The sequence below is a fragment of the Aegilops tauschii genome, chromosome 3 (genome assembly GCF_002575655.3).
Source record: "Aegilops tauschii subsp. strangulata cultivar AL8/78 chromosome 3, Aet v6.0, whole genome shotgun sequence".
Taxonomy (NCBI): Eukaryota; Viridiplantae; Streptophyta; class Magnoliopsida; order Poales; family Poaceae; genus Aegilops; species Aegilops tauschii.
Window position 1 is genome coordinate 9158286 of NC_053037.3, and position 27461 is coordinate 9185746.

The 27461-nt window shown below is 43.9% G+C and overlaps 3 protein-coding genes across 3 annotated transcripts in view; 2 read left to right on the forward strand and 1 right to left on the reverse strand.

Moving 5' to 3' along the window:
* Positions 1–582: 582 nt before the first annotated feature.
* The window catches only part of LOC109783523 (CDP-diacylglycerol--serine O-phosphatidyltransferase 1), a 130032-nt gene continuing 103153 nt past the window's right edge, over positions 583–27461 (reverse strand). The window contains exon 14 of the transcript XR_012204047.1: positions 583–734. The gene's annotated coding sequence lies outside the window, so the exon portion shown is untranslated. The remainder of the gene's footprint in view (positions 735–27461) is intronic.
* LOC109775606 (cysteine-rich receptor-like protein kinase 6) lies at positions 4572–9675 on the forward strand. The gene is made up of 6 exons (XM_045234037.2): positions 4572–5598; positions 5726–5850; positions 6990–7200; positions 7787–8030; positions 8794–8953; positions 9103–9675. The coding sequence occupies exons 1-6, from the start codon at positions 4626–4628 to the stop codon at positions 9436–9438; spliced, it is 2049 nt and encodes a 682-aa protein (XP_045089972.1). The 5' UTR covers positions 4572–4625; the 3' UTR covers positions 9439–9675.
* LOC109775607 (cysteine-rich receptor-like protein kinase 6) lies at positions 17022–24529 on the forward strand. Its single transcript, XM_073509803.1, has 2 exons — positions 17022–17976; positions 24272–24529. Exon 1 carries the CDS (start codon positions 17094–17096, stop codon positions 17931–17933), a length of 840 nt encoding a protein of 279 aa, XP_073365904.1. The 5' UTR covers positions 17022–17093; the 3' UTR covers positions 17934–17976; positions 24272–24529.

The following is a 27461-nucleotide window of genomic DNA, read 5'->3' on the forward strand; positions in this document are numbered from 1 at the left end:
CCAAATCTAAAGCCCAAGTTATGTATGTACTATCCAGTGTTGAATTTGTCATTTTTGTTTTGGGAGTTATGTTTTGAATTTTGATTTGAAATTTGGTGACAATCTACATTGATGTTGTGCAAGCGTGCTAATTTTTTCCATATTTTTGTGAACATTTTAAAAGCACAATGTGAGTTTGGTGCACCGGTAGCACCACAAGCTCCGGTGCACCAGATATTTTCCCGACCCAGCAGAACACGGTACAAAGCTAGCAGTACAAGATTGCTGCCCCACTTGTAGTGAGTGGACGCCTGAATAATTCGCCCGGCCATATCAACATTGGTATCAATCAGGTTCAGTAACCAGGGGCTCACGTAACACAGCACAAAACAAAGCACACAACTGCTGAACTACACTGAAACTTAATCATTTACCACCTCACATGACAACAGCCTCACACATTCTGCAGCTCTGAACACACATACCAATCAATGAGTCACCAAGAACAGTGAGGTCATCTTTTTCTTCAGATAATAATGGAGTAGAACACCTTGCAGGTATCGCGAGACACACGCGGACAGAATTTAGATCAGAGAACTCATGGGACAGAATAACCTTATTTCATTACTTTCATTAAATCGAAGTAGGTTGGACTAAATGAATTTCAGAGTTTCGGAGTTGATTGACAGTGTACATGAATGAATGCAAGGAAGGGGGGCTTATTCTGCTGGTGGATCGACAAGAAATTTCTAAGGCTGACCTTCCCGTGGTCACCGGTTAATGGCCTACTGCTACATGTACACAATTTGAATGGATATCTACACGGCAATATTGAATCGGAGGAGAAAAGAATGGTGTGGGCCGGAGAAAACAATGGCTTTGGTCGCGCAATCACAACCTTTTTCTTATCATTGTTCGGTAAATTTTCCATGTCCACACAAAAAGGAACATCGTGAGAAGCGTGGCCCCTTTTAAGTGATCACCAAGGTGCACAACGTCTCGTACAAGCTAAGATGCCAGAGGCAAGCCGTGTTCACACAGTGTTCCACATCTCACTCCTATGTAGGGCCTTGCCGCCGGACACGGAAGTTGCGCCGGAGCTGCCAATACCTCCTCTTTCTCACACGATGCCCATAGTCCTGGAAGAGATCCTGCAACGCCGACCGATCACTCGTCGTTTCCCCCAGCGCTGCGGCTTGGGGACAAGCCACCAATGAAGGACGGGGCGATGTCACGGCCTCAACCACTGACGAGAAGACCCTGTGGCCCAAGCGCAAGAGAAAAGCCCAATCACTGATTCGACCTAGACACTTGGGTCCAGTGAGATGGCCGGGAATATCACCGAATCAGTGTGTGTGTGTGAGGATGTGCTGTAACTAGACTGTAGACATATCTCCCGTCTTCTTTTCTGATCTCCCGATGGACCCGACCCCCTTTCTCCCTTAATTTCTCCCTAGAACTACCATTGTACTCTAATTGAGGCATAATTGAGATCGGCTATGCAACATTTCCCTAGAAAACCTAGAACAAACGGAAACACATTTGTGGCATCCGGCCTTGTTCATATCCGGAAACAATATGTGCGGTATGCTGCACATCTACAAACATATATGTGGTCATTTTTTGTAGTCTACAGAAATAAAGCAAGAGAAAAAAAAAAGTTAAGTTTACCAACTGTACACACATAATTCTGTGTTTCTGTACCGTTTCACAAATGATCATGTTTGCACGATTTTCTCTGAGTGGACCTTTTTGACATAGGATAATATATTAATATCTAGATGATACAAATGACACCTTTTGTCTGCAACGACATAATACCAGGACTAAGTCAAGACATCAAGGATAAACCCAATCAAAAAGATTAAAAGAAGAAGAAAAAAACGACAATGAACGCGTCCAATGGCAATGGCTTTCATCTTCTCGAATTGAATACGGAGCCTACCACAGTGGTCTCGGAGGCATAGCATTGATGCGCACAAACGCTCTTGAGCGAGGCCCATTTACGTGACTTCATTTTTCTTTCCTTTTCGTTTCTGATTTGTTCTTTCATCTTGTGTTTCTCCTTTTTTGGGTTACTTGGTTTATTTCTTATTTTTGTTATTAAATTTGAAATTTTATGTAACTTACTGGTTTGTTATTTATATATTATATACACCATGCATTTTTTATGTTTTGGGTTTACTTTTGTTGATTTATTTTGTTTTCAAGTTCACTTTTCTAAATTGTTTCTTTTACTTACCCTTCGCGGCAAATATATGCACGTTTTTCTTAGATACATGAATACATTTTTGGAAGCATTGAAAATTCTTAAATACATGACCATTTATTCAGAAATATATGAATATTTATTTTAAAATACATGAGCTTCTCTTTCAAATTTGTGATTCTTATTAGGTAAGAACATTGTCTATTACACCATAATGGAACTAATATAGTGTGCTTGGGTTTTCTCAAAAATCAAACTCGCCGAACTTTGATCATGTTTGTGGAGAGTTATTATATAGAATACTAGATATATACCATGTGAAAATATATTTCATTATGAATCTAATGGTATTGATCTGGTATTCTAGATGTTGATTATGTTACTATAATCTTGGTCAGAATTTACCAAGCTTGAATTTTTTTAAATATGCATTATATGACGGGACGGGAGTACGGTAATCAAGAGACACTGTAAACAGTGATGTCGTCTAGTGGGAGACTAGGAATAAACTAACCTATGTAGAACGGTAGTATATCAACTATTCACAACTGTACAACGACCTGACTCGAGCGTGTCTCCGTGTCTCTCTGATCTGGCGTTTTGCTTCTTAGACTTTTTCCTCTCTACATCATCTTTTGCCACTGATTTTGTAGGCACTAGATAGCTTTGACATATAGTACCTTGAGTCTCGACGGGTGCCTGTCGTGATTAATTCTTGCCTTCACAGCCGGGCACGGAGAAGGTCCAGTCAAGCGTTTCCTGTCTTACAATATTATAAATTAAACGAGAAGCGTACGTCCATCTCTTTCGACAAAGATTTAGCGGAAACTCAAGGTTTCTTGACAGCTGTATATATCTGCTCCTGCCTTTTTTTGCGGACTTTCTCCTGTACGGGGAAGTGGACGTTTACAATGACACTGTACGATGATTGCGATAAGTTTCTGTGAAATTACGATGGAGGAGAGAATGACTTCAACGCCTAAGGACCATCGGCGTCCTGAACCATACATCGTCCATTTTACGACACCTTATCCCAATTCGATGTATTTTAACCTCAAACACTCGTAACCGTTTAAATAAAAAATATCCTAATTCGACGTATTTTAAAACCTCGAACACTCATAGCCATCCAAATTTAAAGTATGTTTTAATATTATCTGGAAACATCTTGCAACAATGTGAACCATTTCATTTGAGACAATGTAGTGTTTTTAAACCAATTTATTCAAACAGCAGAATAAAAGATATTTCAAATATCGGGCTTGCTAAAAATCAGTCGACTGAGATTTAACAAAGTCTCGGTTGACCTTGCAGCATTTTGTTCCATCGTTTGCAACATTTTTTCCTGCCGGTTGCAACATCCGTCTTGCTGGTTGTAGCATGTCGTTCCTCATCGGTTGCAGCACATCATCTCACCGCTCGCAACCTCCTTCTTTGACGGTTGTAGCATTTTTACCAGAAAGGTCGTTACATATGTTGTCGTTGCTTGCAGTATAGTTGCCACATTTTCCATCGCCTTTGCAACATCCAACCATGCCGCGTGCAGCACCACAACTACGCTGACGTCACTCGACTGAGACTTCGTTAAGTCTCAGTCGAATGAGTTCTAGATAGACCCTTCAAATATATCAGAGGTTGATCTTGTTGTGGAGGTATTCTGGTTAGGAACTCAAATTCATATGAAAATGTACATAAAAAAATGGAGTTTTGGCTCAAAAGATGGCAATCATCCAAACTGTGAGAGCGAAATTAAGTATAAGTTTTGGTGAGGTCAATTATCTACATCTGAGGTGTTCCCATTGGGGATTCCTTCGCAATGTACATGTGCGAGGGCTTGGGACTGTCGCATGCTGGCAATGGCTATAGTTTTTTTTTTGCGGGAGGCAATGCCTATATGGTTAACGATTGGTTTTGCCTGGTTTTTTATTAATTAACTAGGCACCTCTTTTTTTAAATTAATTGATGAGACAAATCTTCGATAAACTTCTTTAAGTTTGACCAGCCTTGTAGAAATAATTGCTAATACCTACAACATCATTTTTTTGCGAAAAATACCTACAACATCTAATATATATAGTATAAATATATGTGTTATGATGAATCTAATGAAGCTAATTCGATGTTGTAGATGTCGGCATATTTTTCTACGAATTTGGTCAAATTTAAAGAAGCCTGACTCGAAAGGAACCTAAAACTTCAAATATTTTGGAACGGAGGGCCATGAAGCGGATGCTGCTCCGCTAGAAAATCGGGGTTCAGATCCGTTTATTTTCCAACCCAACAAAGACGCAAAAACAAAAACCCGTCTTGACCAAATGGCACCTTTGCCCCAAAAATTACGCCCTATAGATATCCTCCACACCTGCCCTCGCATGATACGGGAAGTTCATCGGTGCGCACTCAAACTACACCATCGCTGGCTGCTGTGCTGCACAACATGGAGATACGCCCAGCAGTCGTTGCCTCCTTCGTCCTACAACTATTATCACTTTCCATCTTCCTAAAGCTGTCTGCTGGCGCCGAGCTCTTCTCGTGGCAGTGCTACAACGGTTCGAGCTACAAGGAGAACGGCACCTACCAGTCCAACGTCCGCAACCTCCTCGCATCCCAAGCCGCCAACGTCTCCCGGTCGGAGTCCCTGTTCGCTACCACCGTCGTCGGCACCAGCTCCGACACGGTGTGGGGCCTCGGGCTGTGCCGCGGCGACATCACCAACCGCACCGAGTGCACGTCCTGCCTCGCCCTCGCGCCAGAGGTCGCGTTCGACAAGTGCATGGGCGTCAAGGACGTGTCCATCTTCTACGACCGCTGCATCATCCGCTACTCCTTCCTCGACTTCCTGAATAGCCCGGACAACCGGCAGGTGCAGTCCAGGGGCCCCAGCAAGGAAGTTGTCATCCCACACGACGCCGCCAATCGGTACGACGCACTCGTGGTGAACCTCGCCGTCGCTCTCGCGAACTCAGCGGTGTTCAACACCACGTCCAGGTACGCAACCGGGGTCATGGTCTCCGACCAGGGGTTCACGACCAACACCAGCAACGAGGTGGTGCACACGATCTACGGGCTGGTGCAGTGCACGCCGGATCAAGGGCCGGGCCCGTGCCGGGAGTGCCTGCAGGGGCTCATCGACGAGATGAAGTTCAACGGCAGCGTCGGACGGAATATCTTGGGCATATGGTGCAACCTCAGGTTCGAAAAGCAAGTCTTTTACCACGGTAGCCCCATGCTGAACCTCATGGCCCCGCCGCCGACGCCACCTCCTTCTCCCCTCCCGTCTGGTACAACAGACGGGACAAGGTGGCGACAACGCGCCGCGACAGTATCCACCATTGTTCTTGGCGTCGCAGTTATCCTCCTGTCCATAACTGTAGTCTTCCTATGGAGAAACAAGGCTACAACACAACTCTGTAAGTCTGCATCCATCCATAAATTAATGCACCAACGCAACTTACAAGGAAGACGATCGAGTTAGCAAGATAGAAATGGTCCTCCACAAGTGATCAAATTTTTATCTCTCTCTCCCCTTGTACTCAGCTTACCAGGAAGATGGCGACGACCCTGAATCACTTCTGTTTGATCTGACAACCTTGAGAGGCGCAACCGACAATTTCGCCCAAGAGAATAAGCTTGGGCATGGAGGCTTTGGCGCAGTATACAAGGTACCTACGATTGGTAATCTTTTGGCGTGGAACCTGGATATTCAATCAAGTCTGAGGAAATTTTGATAAATGAAACCTGATATCTTAAATTTTGTTAAATAATACTTATTTGTGTACTATAAAACAATAATCTCCTTCTTCCCAAAATATAAGACACATAAGTTTTATCCGAAGTTAACTTTTTTATTTCCTTGCAAAAACTTTTTTTTATTTCACATATGCATTTGCATTTTTTTATCAAATTTGAACTAAAATCACGACACTTATTTTGGAACGAATGGAGTACTAAAGTCACATGACTTAAGAGTGGCTCACATGTGGGATTGATAACAAGCTGACCCACATGTTAGCGACCAAAAGTCAGGTGATTTTAATTAAACAGTCCGTGTCCACTCCATCCATCCTACGATATATATAATATCAAATCATATTGTCATCCTGGGTGAGGAATAGTTATTCTTCACCCCTCTCTATTTTGACATCAATGCACCGTATTTTTAGGTTTTGTAAATTTTGTCTTATTTCATACGTAAAAAGAGAACGTAAGAAAATATATATACTCGAAGTAAAAAATATTCTATGTTACGTAAAATTACGAACGTAAAAACATAATGTAAAACATACATAAAATGCGGTATTTTTGGTCTTATAACCTATATTTTTGTTTTCTTATGCCAAATTTTACGTAGTGAATCAAGATGAATGTAACTATTTTTATTTCAAACGTAATTTATGTATGAAACGATCGTAAAATTACCTCGGATGAAGAATAACTTATTCTGCACCCTGGGTGATGAATAATAACACTATATATATGTGCATATGTGGACATGTACATGTGTGTGTGTGTGTGTGTGTGTGTGTGTGTGTGTGTGTGTGTGTGTGTGTGTGTGTGTGTGTGTGTGATAATTTTTCATGAAATTTTATATGTGCATATGTGGACATGTACATGTACTTGTGAAATAAAATCAGAAATTTGAAACTCACAAAGGTTTTGTACGTTGTGACTATATGCACCTAAATTAGCAAGATTGAACAGTCTGAGAAGTAACACACTAACAACAACGAGATACATGTATGAACCGCCAGAGATATTGGTCTGGTTTATGAGGAGAAACAAAACTGTTTACATTTTTCAGGGTGTATTGCCTCATGGACGGGAAATAGCTGTAAAAAGATTAGACAAAGCTTCAGGGCAAGGTCTGAAGGAGTTGAGGAACGAGCTACTGTTGGTGGCGAAGCTGAAGCACAACAATCTTACAAAGCTTCTCGGCGTGTGCTTGAAAGGTGAAGAGAAGTTACTTGTGTACGAGTACCTGCCCAACCGAAGCCTGGACACCTTCCTTTTTGGTACGTATGCAGACCACAATGGCATAATACTCCCTCCTTTTATCTATAATACAAGACTTTTGAAATTTCAGTCTAAATTTGACCAACAAAATATATACAGTTACATGGCACAGATGGTATATCACTGGATTCAGGCTTCGATGATATTTTTTTGGCATGTAATACACTCACTCCTTGTCAAATTGTAGTAGATTGTTTCCATAGTCCAGCTTGATAAAATTGACAAAATTTACAGAAAAGCTTTATTACTCCCTCCTATCCTATTAATTATCGTAGCTTTAGTACAACTTTTAGTACAAAGTCGTACTAAAATTGCTACAATTAATTTGGATCGGAGGGAGTAACATTTACTGTACCAAAAAATACCATTAGATTTATCATGAAATACTTTTTATTAGGGTAAACATATGGTATTGTAAATGCCCGCAGTTTTTTTTAACACAGTTGGTCAAAATCTACATTGGAAAAATCTAATATGCAGTATGATTAGACCCAAATTATAACGTGACCATGTATGTATGAAAAGAGAGTGTAACTAATAAAGATAGCAATGCATACATGAACGGGCCGGTTGATCAACTTGCAGCACCTGAAATCGAGAAGCGTCTACTGCTGAGCTGGGAGACAAGGTTCCGTATAATCTATGGGACGGCACGAGGTCTCCTATACCTTCATGAGGACTCACAGATAAAGATCATACACCGCGATCTCAAGGCAAGCAACATCTTGCTAGACACCGACATGAACCCCAAGATCTCAGATTTTGGCCTGGCAAGGCTCTTCAACAGTGACAAGCCGAGTACCACCACGGGCCAAGTCGTCGGAACATTGTAATGCATCTATCTATCTATCATTACTATACTAACTTTTAGATTCTCCATCGATTTTTGTTAAAAACTATCTGGTCGTCCATCTACGTGGCGCCTAATTAAGTATATTGTTCTAGGCAAAAATTTAAGAAAGTGTACATAGTCCCTACAATTTTTTGGATAGTAACATAGCCCAATAACATATTTATGGCAAAACTAGAGGCACATGGTATTTCTCATTGGTCAATTGATATATGCCTAGGAAATAATTATTCTATATGAAATGCCTAGGAAGTAATTATATAGGAAGTCCAGTCACTTCTAATTAATATACTCTTTTTGTAAGATTTTTTTTGGCCCCGTTGCCTTTAATAATACAGTGGCTATGTGCATTGGTGGATACAAAGCCTTGTGGCCTATTTGATTCACAGGATTCCAAAAGCACAGATATATAGATAAAACATAGGATTGTATTGTCATGGCAGTTTGAATCATAGATGATTTTGGCTTGTTTGGTAGCATCACAGAAGAATCAAAGGATTCTTAGAAAGTATTTTCGCTGGATGCTAAAATTCATATGAAATTTAGTACATAGGAATCCTTACGAGAGATCCTTATAGAATTCAATCCAATGAATCAAATGATTAGTGTAAGAAATTTTTCAAAGGATTCTAATCCTCTAAAATTTCTGTGAGAACCCTTTGAATTATTCAAAGCGCCCCTTTGAGTATACTAACAAATTATTTTGAAAAATCATATACATTAAATTCTTGCTGCATGGCAGAGGATACATGGCCCCGGAGTATGCGGTTCTGGGGCACCTGTCGGTCAAGATAGACGTGTACAGCTTCGGCGTCCTGGTCCTGGAGATTGTTACGGGCAGGAAAAATACAGACGCATTTGAAGAGTCATCTGCGGGAGAGTCCGGCACTCTGCTCAACTATGTAAGCACTACCCTAGTAACAAAGAAAAAAACTATGTAAGCACTACCCTAATAACAAAGAAAAAAACTATGTAAGCACTACCTGAGATCATTCATGCATGCCTCGTGCATGAGTACTTGTGAACGTGTTGCCATGTAACAAACCTGCAGGTGTGGGATCAGTGGTCCAAGGGAACGGCGCTGGCGACGATGTATCCAATGTTGGAGTGCATGGTTGCGGAGGAGGGCGAGGTGCTGAAATGCGTCCACCTGGGGCTCCTCTGCGTGCAGGAGAACCCGGCGGACCGGCCCACCATGCTGGAGGTTCTCGTGATGCTGCATGGCCACGCGTCGAGCTTCGTGGCGCCGTCGAAGCCAGCATTCACCTTCACCTTCACGAGCTCGACGGACAACATTGTGCTGTCCGCATCAGATCCAGGCGTCCAAAGTGCATCGGCCACGCCGTCCGTCAACGAGATGTCGGTATCAGAGTTCGAGCCTAGATAGATATAGAGATCATACATAGATTCCGTTCATGGGTTCCTGTGTAGTACCTTATGTCCTAGTGGATAGGCACCGTGCATATAGACGTACGATTTCATGCATCTAGCTAGTCAGCTAGAGGAAACCATAATAAGAAGTAACAGGCTAGCAGGTGCCTGGTAACTCGAGAAGGTCGTGGCATATATGTTCGGGGACACTATGATATATAATAAACCTTTGGTGAGTAAATTTATGAGAAAAGTATATTTTTGGTCCCTCAAGTTCCCACAAAGTATAGACTTGGTCCCTCAAATTTGTTTGGTATACATCTGGTCCCTCAAGTCTCAAAACCGGATAAGTTTGGTCCTAAACCAGATTTTGAGCACGTTGACCGGTTTTGACCGCAACAAAACCGCCCGATGAACAGTAAATTCGACAAAAAACAAAATAAAAAAAATTCAGGAAAATCTGAAATTTTTTGGGGTCGAATATGCTTGCGTACGCAAGATGTGAACACAATTTCGTTCTCTTTCGGCACTCAAGGAGCTCGTGGTAAAAAAACAAAAATATCTGCCTGATGAATAGTAAATTCAAAAAAATCAAAAAAATCTGAAATTGTTTGGGGTCCAATATGCTTACATGCGCAAGGTCCGACCAAAATTTTGTCATGAAATGACATCCGACGGGCTCTAGCAAAAAGAAACAATTTTGGCTATTTTTTTGTGAGCAAAATTTTGTTTTATTTTTCACCAGCTCCTAGAGTGTCGAAAGAGCATGAAAAGTTGGTCGCACCTTGCGCATGTAAGCATATTGGATCCCAAAAAAATCAGATTTTTTTGAAGTTTTTTTTTTCAAATTTACTGTTCATCGGGCGGTTTTGTGGCGGTCAAAACCGGTCAACGTGCTCAAAATCTGGTTTAGGACCAAACTTATCCGGTTTTGAGACTTGAGGGACCAGATGTATACCAAAAAAAATTGAGGGACCAAGTCTATACTTTGTGGGAACTTGAGGGACCAAAAACATACTTTTCTCTAAATTTATTTATATAGAAGAAGAAGAAGGGTAGAAAAAGCTGCATATATTCACAACTCGAGAAGGTTGGCCATAAGATTTTGAAGCTCCGACCTCCTTCGGGGCAACTCAAGTGGCGCAATCATGTCCACCGTGTTCTCCTCAAAATCATCGAGTGGTGCAGTAAAGTCCACCGTGTTCTCCTCCAACAATTCGCTATATGTTGGATCAACATGATAGCTACAAAATTGGACGACTAAAACACTAATAATCCCTTGCAAAGCTCGATCAAATTTGACTGGAGCAAAAAGATTTTTTTTTACATCTCCGGCATTTCATCAAGCACGTCGTGGGCGCCGATGGACCGATGGAATCGATCGGCTCATTCATAGCCGGAGGGGGTGGAGGAGGGGCCCCTCGCTTCGCCGCCACCTTCATCATGGGGCCCTTAGCCTGTGTCTTTACACGGCCGCAGGAGGGGATGAAGGAGGCGGCCGTGGGAGGAACCGGGGGATGAAACGGCACCGATGGTGCGGCGGCGCCACTACGCCATGGACGACGTGGCTTCCCTGCAGCTTCTATTTCCCGTCGGCGCCCGAAGGAAGACGTATGCTGGCGACAGGAGGACGAGGAGGCCCCGATTGGGCCACCGGTGGTTGGAAAACACGGGCTGGGGGCTGCAGCGGCTCCTTGGCGGCAATCGGAGACGGTGCGGGGGCAGATAGAATGGTGGTAGCGGCGACGCGGGCGGATGGCGGGCTGTTTCCCTTCGGCCAAATCCAAGGTGGGATAGGCTGGGCGTAAAATGGAGGACGAAAAAGGCAAGATTTGGTGGCCGGAGGACAATTTTTACAGCTCGCCATAAAAACATTTACAGGCCGTCCAGATATACGGTACCTGTTCGGGCTGTTTTTTCGGCCCGATACCTTATATCAGCGGTTATTTTGTGGGTCGGACCAATATAGCGGCTCTGCTAGAGATGCTCTAACTCCAAGCTAGCTAGCTCGGTGTTCACCCCTACGGCCTAGCCTCTACTTTGTAGCTTCTGCTATTCGACCGAAAGTATCCTTCTAATCTCGAGGTCAAATGCTCCTTTTGAGAACAGTAAAATAGAAAATAAAATAAAAAATACATTTAAAAAAAATCTAATTTCTATATAAACTTTAAGAAATGTTTAAACCTCAATTCATGGATTTTAATATTCAAGGTGATGACGCGTTACGAGCTCAAAGACGAACCAACACGAAACTGATCAACGAGATCAAAATATGCATTGTGGGAGAAGCTTCCCTATGATTGGTGACCCTGCGGACTGCAGTGTGAGAGGAAGATAAATCGTACTCCCTCCGTTCCTAAGTACTTGTCTTTCTAGGCATTTCAAATGACTATCACATACTGGTTCGGGTCGTATTTATGTCGCCCCTATACTGGAATTAAGCACCAACGAGCATAATGATCCGCTCACATGCATGGAAAACACTTTAACCAACTATTAAACTTATCCATATCAAATTTCATCAAATAAGAGCAACGGCTTAAAAAAAGGCAATGTGATATCTTGCTTCAGCATTCCGGCAAGGTGGGTGACGTGTGCGCTGAGCGGCGCGGCTGTTATTCATGAACCTGCACATATTTGTTCATTGGCAGTTTTTCCTAATGCATGCAAGTAATGTAGCATGTGTATGAGGCCACGATTTTCTGTGTGCGGGTCTTGCCGGGATTAGAGGATCAAATCTGACATAGAGTTCATGTTCAAATTGCACCATAATTGTCTGATCATGCCATGTCTCTCTCGTATTTTTTTTCTACTCGACTGAATAAAAGAACTCAAATGAGAAGTGCCACACGTGTGGCATGAAGCAATATGGTCCAAACATCCCATTATCATCCATTTTGCCACATCAAATAGATGGCATCAGCTGAATCTTTTTGCTTTTTAGACTTATTTTTTATCTTTTAAATAAAAATCTGATTAAAAATCAGATTTCATCATTAAATCCGTCTCGAAGAGATCTTCAAAACTAGATCCCTTATTGATATGTTTCGATGATTTTTTTTGGCCAAAAGTTGACATGAGGTTACATTGAAGTTGTCACAGTGTTTACACTAAAGTTGCCATGATATGTTTCATCTACTTTTTTCTTCTATATTTAAAGCTACCATTGTATTTCAACTACTTTTCATGAATTTTTTTTATTAATTGACCATGGCAATTTTTAGAAATTAACCATAGCAAATTTAATTCATGGATCAAGACAATTTTAGTAATTCATCATGTCAAATTTAGTTTGTAGATCATGACAATTTTAGTATTTTGACAATGGCAATTCTAGTATTTTGACCATGTGAATTATTTTTTATGAACCATGGCAGATTTTAGTGCATGTATCATGGCAAATTTAAGTAATTCACCATGGCAATTTTAGTTTCTGGCTCATGGTAAATTTGACTCAGAGACTATGCATTTCGAAAGTAGTTGACGACAGATTTCTTTTTAATTATGAGCCATGTCAAAATTATTTCATGGATCATGGCAAATTCTCCATGGCAAGTTTAGTTTCTTAATTTCATTTTTTATAACATGTCAAAATTTACTATAAACATAAAATAAAAAATAGTTGAAACATATCATGCCAACTTCTGCGTAAACATCATGTCAATTTATGTGCAATAGACATGGCAACTTTTGACTGCAAAAAAAAAATCGTCGAAACGAGTCTATATGGGATCTAGTTTCGAAGTCCTCGCCGCAATAAATTTAATGGTGAAAATGGATTTTGAATTGAATTTTTTCATTTAAAAAATGAAACATTTTAAAGTTTGAAAAACCCAAAAGATTTCCGCTGACATCATCTGTTTTTGTCCCTCTTTGCATGCATGTGTGAAAAAAAGAAAGTGTGACGTGTCACAATGGATGGATACAGGGCGTTTGGCCCGACGTGCTTCAGCCCATACGTGTGCGGAATTGCTTCATGCCACATGTATGGCACTTATCAGGGTCCTAAAAGAAAACTGCAACGTGGGGTGATGGCCCGTGATTATAGAAAGTGGGTGCGTGCTGTTAATATTTTGCGCCTTCCAAACAATACTTGCCTGGATTGTTGGATGCGAAAATCACGGTTGAGCGTTTCTCCCACGATCATTACAAAATCAAAGCCGATCCAGTGTTTCTGCTGGCATGCGTTACGTGCGTGCTGTGCTGAAACGGCTGCCAGTGCTCTTCCAAGAAAACTGTATTTTCTGACGAAACGGAAGAAAGCTGTATTGTCTAGCGAAACTAAATTCTAACAGCTTACGGCTACAACTGATGAAACTGTACTTTTTTGAAACTTCGACAACAGCTGTAAACTGACATGGTCAACTACAGTCAAACGAGGAGAAGGTAGTCTACTACGGGCAGGTGAAGACAGCGACGGCCGACGACGGCAGGCCGGTGCAGTGCTCTTTTTCCCATGTGCAGGTACGGACGAGGAGGGGAGACGATGAGGTACTGGTGATCGACGATGGCAACGGCGGGCCGGCGGCTAGAGGAGGCGGCGCTCCCTCCCTCCTGCAGTTGTAGCAGGCAGTTGCTCGGGAGTTTTTTTAAGGGGTAAAATCCAAGTTTATTCATGAAAGTCCACATGAAGTGGGATACATCTGATGTCATGGGGAGCATCAAACCAGACGTGGCGTCCCGAACCTCTAGAAAAAGAAAACTTGGCTAACCGATGTGCTTCAACATTGACAGCACGACTCTCAAACACAAAAGTACAATGAAACAAAGATGATTTAAGATTTATTTCACTAACTATTGCTTCATAAGTTCCCCTAACTCTTCTGTTGATGTCAGAGACCACATGTTGGCAATCAGACACCACCAAAAAGTTTTGAATTCCCAGGTCTTCTGCAAGGGCCAAGGCCTCCTAGCACGCCATTGCTTCTTGGGAGGCTGGATCTACAATTCCTTCAACCACTAGTGTTGAACTCCCCAAATAATTTCCTTCTTCATCTCTGCATACAACCGCCGCGGAACCTCCTCTTCTTCCCAAGACTCCCGCATCCACATGTATCTTGCAATGTCCTGTTGGTGGCTTCCTTGGTTGTGTGCGCTGCTGATTAGTTGTAACCAATCTCCCGGCCGCATGCTGACTGTTCCCCTTGATGATGCCGAGGTCAGCTAAGAACCTCGTAATGAATCCGTGGGTCATATGGGGACTCTGGAAGATAGCTTCATGGATAGCCTTGCGCCTCGCATGCCATATGGACCATAGTGTCACCGCAACAAGAACAAATTCCTCATGAGATAACAGTTCCATCAGAGTGAACAACCATTGTTTTGCCTTGGGCTCCGATTTTGCTATGATTTTATGTATGGTCTCCTCATCGATAAGAGCCCAAATGCTCCTTGACGATGTACACTCCAAGAGTGAGTGCCGCCAGGAGTCCCGGACTCCACATAATCCACATTGGGGAGAATCAGCCATATGGCGATGAGCACGAACATCATTTTGTCGGTAGAGTGTTTTGATAGTCTCCATAAAAACATTCGTATAGTTGCTCGGGAGTTGGGATCGGGGTGCTTTGCCCTAGCAACTCGATGGACTGTAGTCTTGGGCTGGGCCAAAGGTCGTGGTCCGACAGAGCTTTAACCTTACCGGACCAAAAAAATTTGGGCCATTTTACACATACCAGACCGGTTGTTTTTTTAGCGGGCCGGGACCTATCGGTCCAGTCCTTAGCGGGCCAAAAAGCTCACTCAGTACGTCCAGCCTGACCTATACGTAACTCCAAAACCACGCGAGAGCTATTTCTTGCTTTAAGCGAGACGATACGATAGCTTGCTCTCGTTGAAGCCTCCAAAGTAATGGACCGGCACATTAAGCGCATATATAGTAACAAAAGGAAAATAAATAGGGACGCAAAATAAGTCCACGGTGATCGAAACCCGGTTCACCACGGTGGTGCCTCGTGCTTCTAGCCACCATCCTAGGGTTGGGTTCGCATTAAGATAGCACATTTGTACTACTTGAGGGAAAACACCGGGTTTTTCCATTTTCTCATTTTTTTGGTTTTCTTATTTTTTTCCCTGGCTTTCTTTTCCTTCTTCGTTTTTTGTTTGGCTTTATTTTTTCTTGTCCATTTTTAGTTTTCTTTTTTATTATGGTTTTGTTCATTCTACATTTTCGTATATGTCAAAAATATTCTTTTAATAAGTGATCAGCATTTTTTGTATACACGTTTAACATTGTCCGGACACTTATTCAAAAAAAAAATTCAAATACTTGTTCAACATTTTAATACTTTTATTATTATTTTTCAAATATGTATTCAATATTTTTCAAATACTTGTTCAACAATTTTCAAATATTAATTCAACATTTTTAAATTGGTGTTCAACATTTTTCATATATTCGTTCAATAATTTTTAATTTATATCTATATATAATAATAAAGGGGCTATTACTTCTGACGGTAAGTCATCGAAATTGCCGCCAGAATTGCAAAATATTACTCACCGATGCCATCTATAAGTGATAAAAAAATGTTTCGCAAGGGGAATCCCCGTCTGGGCCGGCCCAAACCTTTTATATTATGCTCTGCGCACTGGGAGAAGACACAGCGCGGCTGTTTGGGCCGGCCCATGTCCGGGAGGCCCGATTTTTATTTTTCATTTTCCTTTTTGTCTTTGTTTTGTTCTACTTTAAATAATTTCGAACTTCAAAAAATTTCCAAAAACTAAAAAATGATAATTTTTATATAAAATTTTAATATTTCATAAATTTTTGTAGATTAAGAAAATGTTCTTGATTTTCAAAACTAAGTTTGTGTATTAAAAATGTTAATAAAATTTAACAAAATTTCATCAATTCAAAAAATGTTCACGAATTAAAAAATATCTTAAAATTTCAAAAACTGTTCGTGGCTTACGAAATAGTTTATCAATTCATAAAATGTCCGGTGATTCAGAAAATGATCATGCATTTCAAAAACTGTTCGGTTGAAAAAAGTTTGTGAATTTCAGAAATTGTTCCACCAATTTCCAAAAAAAATGTTCACCTATTCAAGAAAAATGCTGTAAAAAAGGTTCACAATTTTTAAAAATATTTTTGCAAATAGGATATATGTTGATGAATGCAGAAAATTTTCATAATTTTCAAAAATGTTCAAAAATCTGTAAAAATGTTCATGAATTTGAAATTTTTTCACCATTGCGGATATATTTACGAGTTTCAAAAAATGTTCATGATTTTGAAAAATTGGTCATGATTTCACGAACTTGAGAGTGATAGTGTATCATGGCCATTGGATATTATGACTTTTTTTTCTTCCGTTGCAATGCACGTGCCATTTTGCTAGTACTTATTCAACATTTTTAAGACTTATTCAACATTTTCAAATACTTGTTCAAAAATTTCCAAATTCTTGTTAAACACTTTTTAATACTTATTCAACATTTTTAAAATACTTATTCCATTTTTTCCAAATATATTTCTGAAGTGTGTTTTTTCTATTATATATATTTATATATGTAGAATATTTTAAGTTATAAGTTAAAAAAAAAGGTTGTGGCCTTCCTCGCGCCCATATGCCCGCCCCCAAAACCACACCACTTAAAGCGAGACATAGGGCGCCCCCAAAACCATTGTGCCAAGTGTGACGGTGGTACGGGCGACCGCTGCACAACATGGACATACACCGCTCCGTATGCACTGCCGCCGTCGTGCTACTATTATTATCATTTTCCAGCTTCCCAAAGCCGTCCGCCGGCTCCGCCGCTAGAGCCGAGCTCGTCACGTGGAAGTGCGACAACGGCACGTACTACGGTGAGAACTCCACCTACCAGTCCAACGTCCGCAGCCTTCTTGCGTCCCTCGCCGCGAACGCCTCCCGCTCGTTATTCCCGGTGGGATTCGCCACCGCCGTCGTCGGCGCAAGCCCCGACATGGTGTGGGGTCTGGGGCTCTGCCGCGGGGACACCACCAACGGCACCGAGTGCGCGTCCTCCTGCCTGGACCTCGCGCCGGAGGTCGCGTTCGGCAGGTGCATGGGCGTCAAAGACGTGTCCATCTTCTACGACCGCTGCACCGTCCGCTACTCTTTCCGGGACTTCCTCACCAGCCCGGACAACCGGCAGGTGCAGGTCTGGGGAGCCAGCGACGACTCCGTCGCCCCCCGAGACACCGGCCGGTTCGACGCGCTCGTAGCGAGCCTCGTCGGCGCGCTCTCCGACTGGGCGGCGTTCAACACGACGACCAGGTACGCCTCCGGGGTCATGGTCTCCGACCAGGGCTTCCCGACCACCCCCAGCAAGGACTTGGTGCACAGGATCAACGGCCTGGTGCAGTGCACACCGGACCAGGCGCCGGGCCGGTGCCGCGAGTGCCTCCAGGGGCTCATCGACGAGATGCCGGCGGTGTTCAACGGCAGCGTTGGAGGGCGGATCCTCGCGGTATGGTGCAACCTCAGGTTCGAGGTGCACGAGTTCTACGACGGCAGCCCCATGCTGAAGCTCACCGCCCCGTAGCCAACGCCACCTACTTCTCCCGTTCCGTCCACACTCCACACACGCCCTCATATCATCCTCATATTTGACATAGATATGCGGGGTGCTAGTCAGTCCGGGCGTTTGAAGATGGATATAAGGGGTCCGGTTGAGTCGCGTTTTTGTGACCGGTCACTGACTAGACGGTCTGTCCGGGCGTTTGAGACAGGTATAAGGGCCCGATTGTAGATGCTCGCACGACTCGCGAATCCCGACCCTGTCGTCCCCTGTGGTTGGTGTTGTGGGTTCGAGCCGGGCCTTGGGGCGCCAGGGGTCTCTAAAGGGCTAGACAGGATCCTCGTGGCGGATTTAGTACATGGCACGCTGAGCGAGATCGTTCTCCCTCTAAGAAGAGGGAACAAGAGGGATCCAGAGTGCCCACCCATGCCGCTGCCTGACGAGGTCCCCCGTGATGGGCGTGCACCGGCTTAGGTGGAGCCGGTCCCGTCCTTGACTCAGGCTTGCAGAGCAAAAGTGCTACAACTATGGCATCAAAGGCCACTACTGCTCCGAGTGCGACACATCGGCTGAAGCCTCCTGTGTGGGGATGCTTCCCACTACGCGGCGGCATGCATCGTCTAGATGCGCCCGACTGGCCTTGAGTTCCATGTTAGCTGCTGCTCCAGCTCTGGTATCTTCGACTGGAGCTCCTACCAGCGCAGGCCCCCTCTCCAGGAGTGCGCTGGCGAAGTTGGTGCATGTGAGGGACCTTCATTACCTCATTCTCAACGATTCAGTGGTCACTGGACCCCATCTCTCTCACTACAGCACTAACTTCTCCAAGGTCCCTAGATCCCCGAAGCTCTCCATACTCGACACCAAGGCCTTGGGTCTCCCTCCACCGCCCCCAATGCACCCTTCATTGGTCTAAGGTCATGCTTCCCTCGTCGACTCACTCACCAGGGTAGTCTGCTACCACCTCTCGCTAGGGTCCCCCTCACCCCCTGCTCTGACGCTGGCTATGGTGACGCCGATTTCGCTTGCTCTAGAGATGGCCATGGTCTTCTCTGACACCCTTATGGCTGGCCCAACGGCCGTACTCCTCGCCGCTCATGCCGTGCTCCACTGCAGGCGTCCCATCACAGCACCCAACTAGTCCATTATAGGGTCGGGGATAGGGTGGGGGAGCCAACCGCCGCCGAGCGTGTGGCATGGTGGACCACAGTCAAGAACCTCGATCCAGGTACTTTAGGCTTTCTCCTCTTCCCCCTGGGGTTCTTAGTTCTCGGTCCTCGAGCCGCCCCCCTAAATCAGCTATCTCAGCTCGCCTCGGATTGTGTCGTCATGTTCTGCGGTGAATGTGGGCTCGGTTGGAGAAATCACCATGATCAAAGTTAAGGAGATTTACAAGGGGGCCCTAGTTACGTCTCGTGATTAGGGGGAGCAGTAGCGGCCGAGGCCCTTGGAGCCCGCAAGACCCGTGCAGTTGGAGCATGGGTCCAGCAATGGTGTTCCCCCCCTGCGACCTCTAGGGAGGCGACTTCTGATGGGACCTCCAGGTGGGGGAGCGTGGGAAGCCTCCTAAGGCTACGTCCTGGCCCTTGACTCTTGGTAGGGCCCAAACATTCACTCGTAAGGGGGCTATCCAAAATTGTTTCCCAATGAAGATTCTATGTTGGAACATAAGGGTGTTTGGCCAAGAGGGCCGACAGCGTCAGTTGATTGATTATGTCAGTCAAGAGGACATGTAGATTATGGTAATTCTGGACATGATCAGTTAGGATTTCTCTATCCCTGAGATGCTGAGACTTAGTCGCCACAAGTTCACATGGCAGTGGCTCTTGGCCACCAGCCACTCGAGTGGCATCCTCCTAGGTCTCTAGGAGGGTACCTTTGATGTAGATGATTTGGACCAGGGGAGTTCTTTGTGAGCATATCCCTCACCCATAAACGACCTAAACTCAGTTGGGAGGTGATTATTGTCTATGGCCCCGCGGACCCCCGGAGGTCCAAAGTGTTCCTGGATGAGCTGAAATCCAAGGTGGAGCAGAGCCTCATCCCGGTGGAGGCGGGTGGGGACTTCAACCTGATTCACTCCCATGAAGACAAAAGCTCAGCCAACATGGACCTCCCTCTGATGTGGTAGTTCAACGACTGCATTGTTGACTTGGCCGTGAGAGAGATCGTGCATGTGGGATCGCGGTGCACCTAGACTAATAACCAGGTGGACCCGATCTGGAGTGTGCTGGAACGGGTTCTCGTGTTCATTGAGTCGGAGGTTGCCTTCCTCTTCCCACACGCGGTTACACGGATCCTTCGTCCTCCATAAGCCAGACTTCCAGAAGGCATATGACCTCTTTTACTGGTCCTTCGTCCTCCATGTCTTAGAGCGGAGTGGGATCAATGATCGTTGGATTTGTGGGATCACATAGATCATCATCACTGGTATCATTTCTATCAATATTAATGAGAAAATAGTTCTGTAATTTAGGTCTTCACTAGGCATAACATTGGGGATCACATTTCCCCCCTCTTTCACCTTGCGATGGACACCCTGTCAGCTATCTTAGAGAAGGCTAAGATGGACGGCCGCATCTCTAGTGTGGTTGGGCATATTATCCCTCGAGGTGGGGTGACCCATCTCCACTATGAATATGACACCATGATCATGGTGGAGGGGTCAGAACCTCATATTATCAACCTTAAGTTCATCTTACTTTGCTTTGATTCCATGTTGGGCCTCAAGATCAACTTCGATAAAAGTGAGGTTATGGTCTGGGCCACCCGCCCGAGGAGCAGCATTGAATTGCGGACAACCTTAATTGTAAGTTGTCGTCTTTCCCAATCACCTACCTAGGGATGGCACTCGATGGCATTGGGACCTTGATCCGGGACTTTGACCCGCTAGTAGGGTGGGTCAAGGCAAAGGTGGACCTGTGGCACGGGAGGTTCATCTCCAAGAGAAGCAAGTACATGCTCATCGACTCTTGCCTCTCTAGCCTCCCCATTTATATGATGGTGTTGTATATCCTCCTGAAGGGAGTGCATGGTGTTGGGAATCGTTGCATGGAAAAACGAAAAAAATTCTACGCACATGCAATGATCTATCCATGGAGATGCATAGCAACGAGGGGGAGAGTGTGTCTATGTACCCTCGTAGACCATAAGCGGAAGCATTTCAGAACGCGGTTGGTGTAGTCGAACTCCTTCGCGCTTCAACCGATCAAGTACCGAATGCACGACACCTCCGCCTTTTGCACGCGTTCAGCTCGGTGACATCCCTCGCCTTCTTGATCCAGCAAGACGTCGAGGTAGTAGACGAATTCCGTCAACACAACGGTGTGGTGACGGTGATGGTGAAGTGATCTCCGTAGGGCTTGGCCTAAGCACTATGAAAATATGACCGGGGGAGTAAACGGTGGAGGGGGGTGCCTCACACGGCTAGGCAATTGTCTGTTGTGTGCTATGCGCCCCCTCCTCATATATATAGGTGGGAGGGAGAGGTGAGAGGCCAAGGGGTGCCCCAAGTAGGTCTGAATCCTACTTGGCCTCCTGCCCTTGGTCGTGCTCCCTGCCATGTTTGTCGGAGGGGGAAGGAAAGAGGAGGGGACAGGGAAGGAAGTGGGAATCCTAATCCACACTTTCCTTTCCCTTCTCCCCTTTCCTTCTCCTCCTTAGGCCAGCCCATATGGGGGGCGCACCAGCCCCTTGTGGCTGGTGCGTTTCCCCTCTTGGTCCATAAGGCCCATATCATTTGCCAGGGGTGCCCGGAACCCCTTCCAGTCACCCGATAAGTACCCGGTACCCCCCGAAACACTTCCGGTGTCTGAATACCATCGTCCTATATATCAATCTTTACCTCTCGACTATTTTGAGACTCCTCATCATGTCCGTGATCTCATCTGGGACTCCGAACAACATTCGGTCACCAAATCACATAACTCATATAATACTATTTAGTCATCGAACCATAAGCGTGCGGACCCTACGGGTTTGAGGACTATGTAGACATGACCGAGACACCTCTCTGGTCAATAACCAATAGCGGAACCTGGATGCCCATATTGGCTCCTACATATTCTACGAAGATCTTTATCGGTCGAACCGTTATGACAACATACGTAATTCCCTTTGTCCATCGGTATGTTACTTGCCCAAGATTCGATCGTCGGTATCTTCATACCTAGTTCAATCTTGTTACCGACAAGTCTCTTTACTCGTTCCGTAATACATCACCTCGTGACTAACTCCTTAGTCATTTGATTGCAAGCTTATGATGTGTATTACCGAGAGGGCCCAGAGATACATCTCTGATACTCGAAGTGACAAATCCTAATCTCGATCTATGTCAACTCAACAAACACCTTCAGAGATACCTGTAGAGCATATTTATAATCACCCAGTTACGTTGTGACGTTTGATAGCACATAAGGCATTCCTCCGGTATCCGGGAGTTGCATAATCTTGTAGTCGAAGGAATATGTATTTGACATGAAGAATGGATGGGTCTTGTCCATCACATGAAGAAGGAATATAGGAATAAAACTGAACGATCATTAAGCTAAGATAACGGATGGGTCTTGTCCATCACATCCTTCTCCTAATGATGTGATCCCGTTATCAAATGACAACTCATGTCCATGGTTAGGAAACCTTAACCATCTTTGATCAACGAGCTAGTCTAGTAGAGGCTCACTAGGGACACGATGTTTGTTTATGTATTCACACATGTATTAGGGTTTCCGATCAATACAATTGTACCATGAATAATAAACCTTTATTATGAATAAGGAAATATAAAATAACAACTTTATTCTTGCCTCTAGGGCATATTTCCTTCACATGGCACCTTCGACAAGGAGTTGTCGCGCTTCTTTTGGTAGGCGGCCAATGATCGCTAGGAAAAACTTGCTCTTTGTGAATACCTTGATCCAAGGACTAAGAATATCTAACATCCACCATGTACTCTCTCGCCGTTGGAGGAGGAGGCCGTTGAACGATAGATGTCGACGCTACTACCATGTTTGTACTCCTCTTCTTAATAAGTGGCACCATTCCTCCCACATTTTCCTAATGATAAACGCGAGATAGGGGCCTCCCGATCATCATCATCACCATCATCATCATCGTGAATAGGTATCACCATAAACTCTAGCTCTCATACGAAGCAACCATCAATACAATATAAAAAGGCAGGAAGCGGTGTATTACCTCATCTCAAGGGCATGAATTTCATCTCAAGGGCCTGGACTTGAAAAAATCCTCGTCTCATGTGCACCATCTAGATTATCTTTCTGTGTGCTGCCACATATTTTCTATTGCTGGTAAATTACACCGACTGTTTGGGGTCATAATTCTGGGATGCTCGTGGAACAAAAATATTCTATGGCGTTATTTCCACACTATTTTCTTTGGCATACAGTGAAGTGGGTTGATGTTTTCTTCCCTAAGGACCAGGGGTTCTAGGTATAGCGGTGTCTTGCGTATGAATGTGGCCCTTATACTGAGGTGGGTGTGGTGCATCCTTAGGGATCAAGGGAGCCTTTGACTTCAGCATATAAAATCCAAATACCCGCAGGGTCTCCCTCTCCTGGCCTGTGATCGGTGGGAGGTATCCTAGTTCTATAAATTTCTCTAATCGATCAAGAATGGGCAGCACTTGGGTATCCATGTCTTCATAGGTGATGGAGAGGGTACCCTCTTCTGGCTTGACTTGTGGCTTGATCAGAACTCATCACGCGCCGAATTTCTGTCCCTTTTTGGGATTTGCTCATATCCGATGCTTTTGGTTTTCTTAGCCGCCTACAATGGGAATCGAAACATCTTGTTCCAACGAACACTTGGCCCCATGGAAACTTAGCTTGGATCGAGCTTCGGGTCATTTTCCACCATTGCTGCCAGGGTCCTCGAATGTTGTGTCATGACACCTCACCATCTCTGGGCTCTTCTATGTCGGGTCGGCATACCGTGCCCTTTGCCAACACCAACCCTTTGCGTGTACCGTCCACTTGTGAAAATCTTTGCAGCCTCTGAAGATAGAAATATTTGTTTGGCATCTCCCCCGTGATCGCCTCTGCTCAAGTATGGAGGTGGCGAAACAGCATGGGGCGTGCGATGGACTTTGTCTTCTTTGCAATGTTTTCGAGTCCAGGGCCCATATTTTCTTCTCTTGTCCCGCTGCCTTCTTGACCTGAGTGGCAGGCCCCGGACCTAGGCGAGTTCCTGGATGCTCTGGTCGATTGTATCGGTAGGACGAGGTGCCTCTTCTGGTTAGTGTTCGCGGCGATTATCTGAACCCTACGGACTATATGTAACAAGATGGTTATCGAGTGAGTCTTTTTGAGATGTGCTTCTGACTCTATATTTTTTCTGTTTTGCAGCAGTGCCAACCGTTATGTAGGCAGTAGGACAAGGACCAACTAGATAACATGATTGATGATCTTATGGTGCTAGGACTCCCTCGTGCTTCACTCCCTAGTCATTGATCTCCTGCCTCTAAGGAGTCATGTATCGCCTTTTCTTTTGCTTTTGGGTGTGTTTGTGTTATTGCCCAACAGAACTCTTTTTTACTTTCCTGCACTTGAACTACTTGTATGGACGTGGTGGTTGCAATATTTATCAAGTGGAGTGAAAGCCTATTTCAGGAGTGTATTGATTATTCTTATAGTTGCTTTCATGCCTATTTCAAGGATAATTTTGACCACTGTCCAGTGATGCACTCCTGGATCACTATTGTACCCCCTTGCCAAACTGATGGCAAGGTACACAATAGGTCTGGTACACAACATGACATACTTTATAGAATCTATGACTGAGGCATAGGGAATGACTTTCATTCTCTCTCTATCTTCTGCCGTGATCGGGCTTTGAGTTTTACTCAACTTCACACCTTGTAACACAAGCAAGAACACTTTCTTTGACTGATCCATTTTTGAACTTCTTCAAAACTATATCAAGGTGTGTGCTTTGTGACAGTCTATTAAGCGTCTCGATCTATCCCTATAGATCTTGATGCCCAATATATAAGCAGCTTCACCGAGGTCTTTCATCAAAAAAAATTCTTATTCAAGTATCCTTTTATGCTATCCAGAAATTCTATATCATTTCCAATCAATAATATGTCATCCACATACAATATCAGAAATGCTATAGAGCTCCCACTCACATTCTTGTAAATACATGCTTCATCATAAGTCTGTATAAAACCATATGCTTTGATCACCTCATCAAAGCGTATATTCCAACTCTGAGATGCTTGCACCAGTCAATAGATGGATCGCTGGAGCTTGCACACTTTGTTAGCACCTTTAGGATCGACAAAACCTTCTGGTTGCATCATATACAACTCCTTTTCAAGAAATCCATTAAGGAATGCAGTTTTGATGTCCATTTGCCAAATTTCATAATTATAAAAATGCGGAAATTGCTAGCATGATTCGGACTGACTTAAGCATCGCTATATGTGAGAAGGTCTCATAATAGTCAACCCCTTGAACTTGTCGAAAAGTTTTCGCAACAAGTCGAGCTTTGTAGATGGTTGATACGTCTCCAACGTATCTATAATTTTTTTTTGTTCCATGCTGTTATATTATCATTCTTGGATGTTTTATAATCATTTTATATTATTTTTTGGTACTAACCTATTGACATAGTGCCAAGTGACAGTTGTTGTTTTTTTCATCTTTTTTACATCGCAGGAAATCAATACCAAACGGAGTCCAAACGCAGCGAAACTTTTTGTGGATTTTTTTGGACCAGAAGACATCCAGTGGGCCGGAGAAGCGCCTGGGGGGGTGCTCCGAGGGGAGCACAACCCCTTCAGGCGCGCCCTAGTGGGTAGTGCCCACCTCGGGTGCCTCCCGATCCGCCTCTTTGCTCTATAAATACACCAATATTCCAGAAACCCTAGGGGAGTCAACGAAAATCAATTCCAGACGCCGCAGAGTCCAAAACCACTATATCCAATCTATACACCATCACAGAGGGGTTCACCACTTCCATTGGTGCCTCTCCGATGATGCATGAGTAGTTCTTTGTAGACCTACGGGTCCGTAGTTAGTAGCTAGATGACTTCCTCCCTCTTGTTTGATTCTCAATACAACGGTCTCTTGGAGATCCATATGATGTAACTCTTTTTGCGGTGTGTTTGTTGGGATCCGATGAACTTTGAGTTTATGATCAGATCTATCTTTTTATATCCATGAAAGTTATTTGAGTTTTCTTTGATCTCTTATATGCATGATTGCTTATAGCCTCGTATTTCTTCTCCGATATTTGGGTTTTGTTTGCCAACTTGATCTATTTATCTTGCAATGGGAAGAGGTGCTTTGTAGTGGGTTCAATCTTACGGTGCTTGATCCCAGTGACAGAAGGGGAACCGACACGTATGTATCGTTGCTACTAAGGATGACACGATGGGGTCTATTTGTACATAAATAGATCTTGTCTACATCATGTCAGCGTTCTTATTGCATTACACCGTTTCTCCATGAACTTAATACACTAGATGCATGCTGGATAGTGGTCGATGTGTGGAGTAATAGTAGTAGATGCATGCACGAGTCGGTCTACTAATCTTGGACGTGATGCCTATATAATGATCATTGCCTGGATATCGTCATGATTATTTGAAGTTCTATCAATTGCCCAACAGTAATTTGTTCACCCACCATTTGCTATTTTTCTCGAGAGAAGCCACTAGTGAAACCTACAGCCCCCGGGTCTCTTCTTTGATATATTTGCCTTTGTGATATATTTTCCTTTGCTTTTATTTTCAGATCTATTAAACCAAAAATACAAAATTACCTTGCTGCACTTTATTTTATTTGGCGTTCGATCTATCAATATTTACTACTCTCTCACGTCCGTTTGCCAATTTCTGGCGCCGTTGCCCGAAAGGGATTGACAACCCCTTTTACACGTCGGGTTGCGAGTATTTATTATTTGTGTGAGGATGCTGTTACGTAGTGTTGCTTGGTTCTCCTACTAGTTCGATAACCTTGGTTTCATCACTGAGGGAAATACCTACCGCCGCTGTGCTGCATCATCCCTTCCTCTTTGGGGAAATACCGACGTAGCTCCAAGCCGCATCAAAAGGAATTTCTGGTGCCGTTGCCGGGGAGGATCTTCAACATATACCAGGTCCCTAATCACAAATCTCATCTCCTCGCAATTTACATTAGCGGCCATTTGCCTCTCGTTTTCCTCTCCCCCACTTCACAAAAATTTGCCATTTTATTCACCCTCTTTTTCGTTCGCCGTTTTCTTGCCGGATCTGTTTTTGAGTGTAATCTTGTTGCGTAGTCACATTGACTCAAGAGAACACAAAGTTGTGTGATTTCTCTAATACCAACAACAATGATTTCATTGGCACTCCGTTTGCTTCTCCCGCCACTAGCGCGGAATCTTGTGATATTAATACTGCTTTGCTGAATCTTGTCATGAAAGATGAATTTTCCGGTACTCCTAATGAGGATGCCGCGTCCCATCTTAATACCTTCGTGGAATTATGCTATATGCAAAAGAAAAAAGATGTGGACAATGATGTGGTGAAGATGAAATTATTTCCAT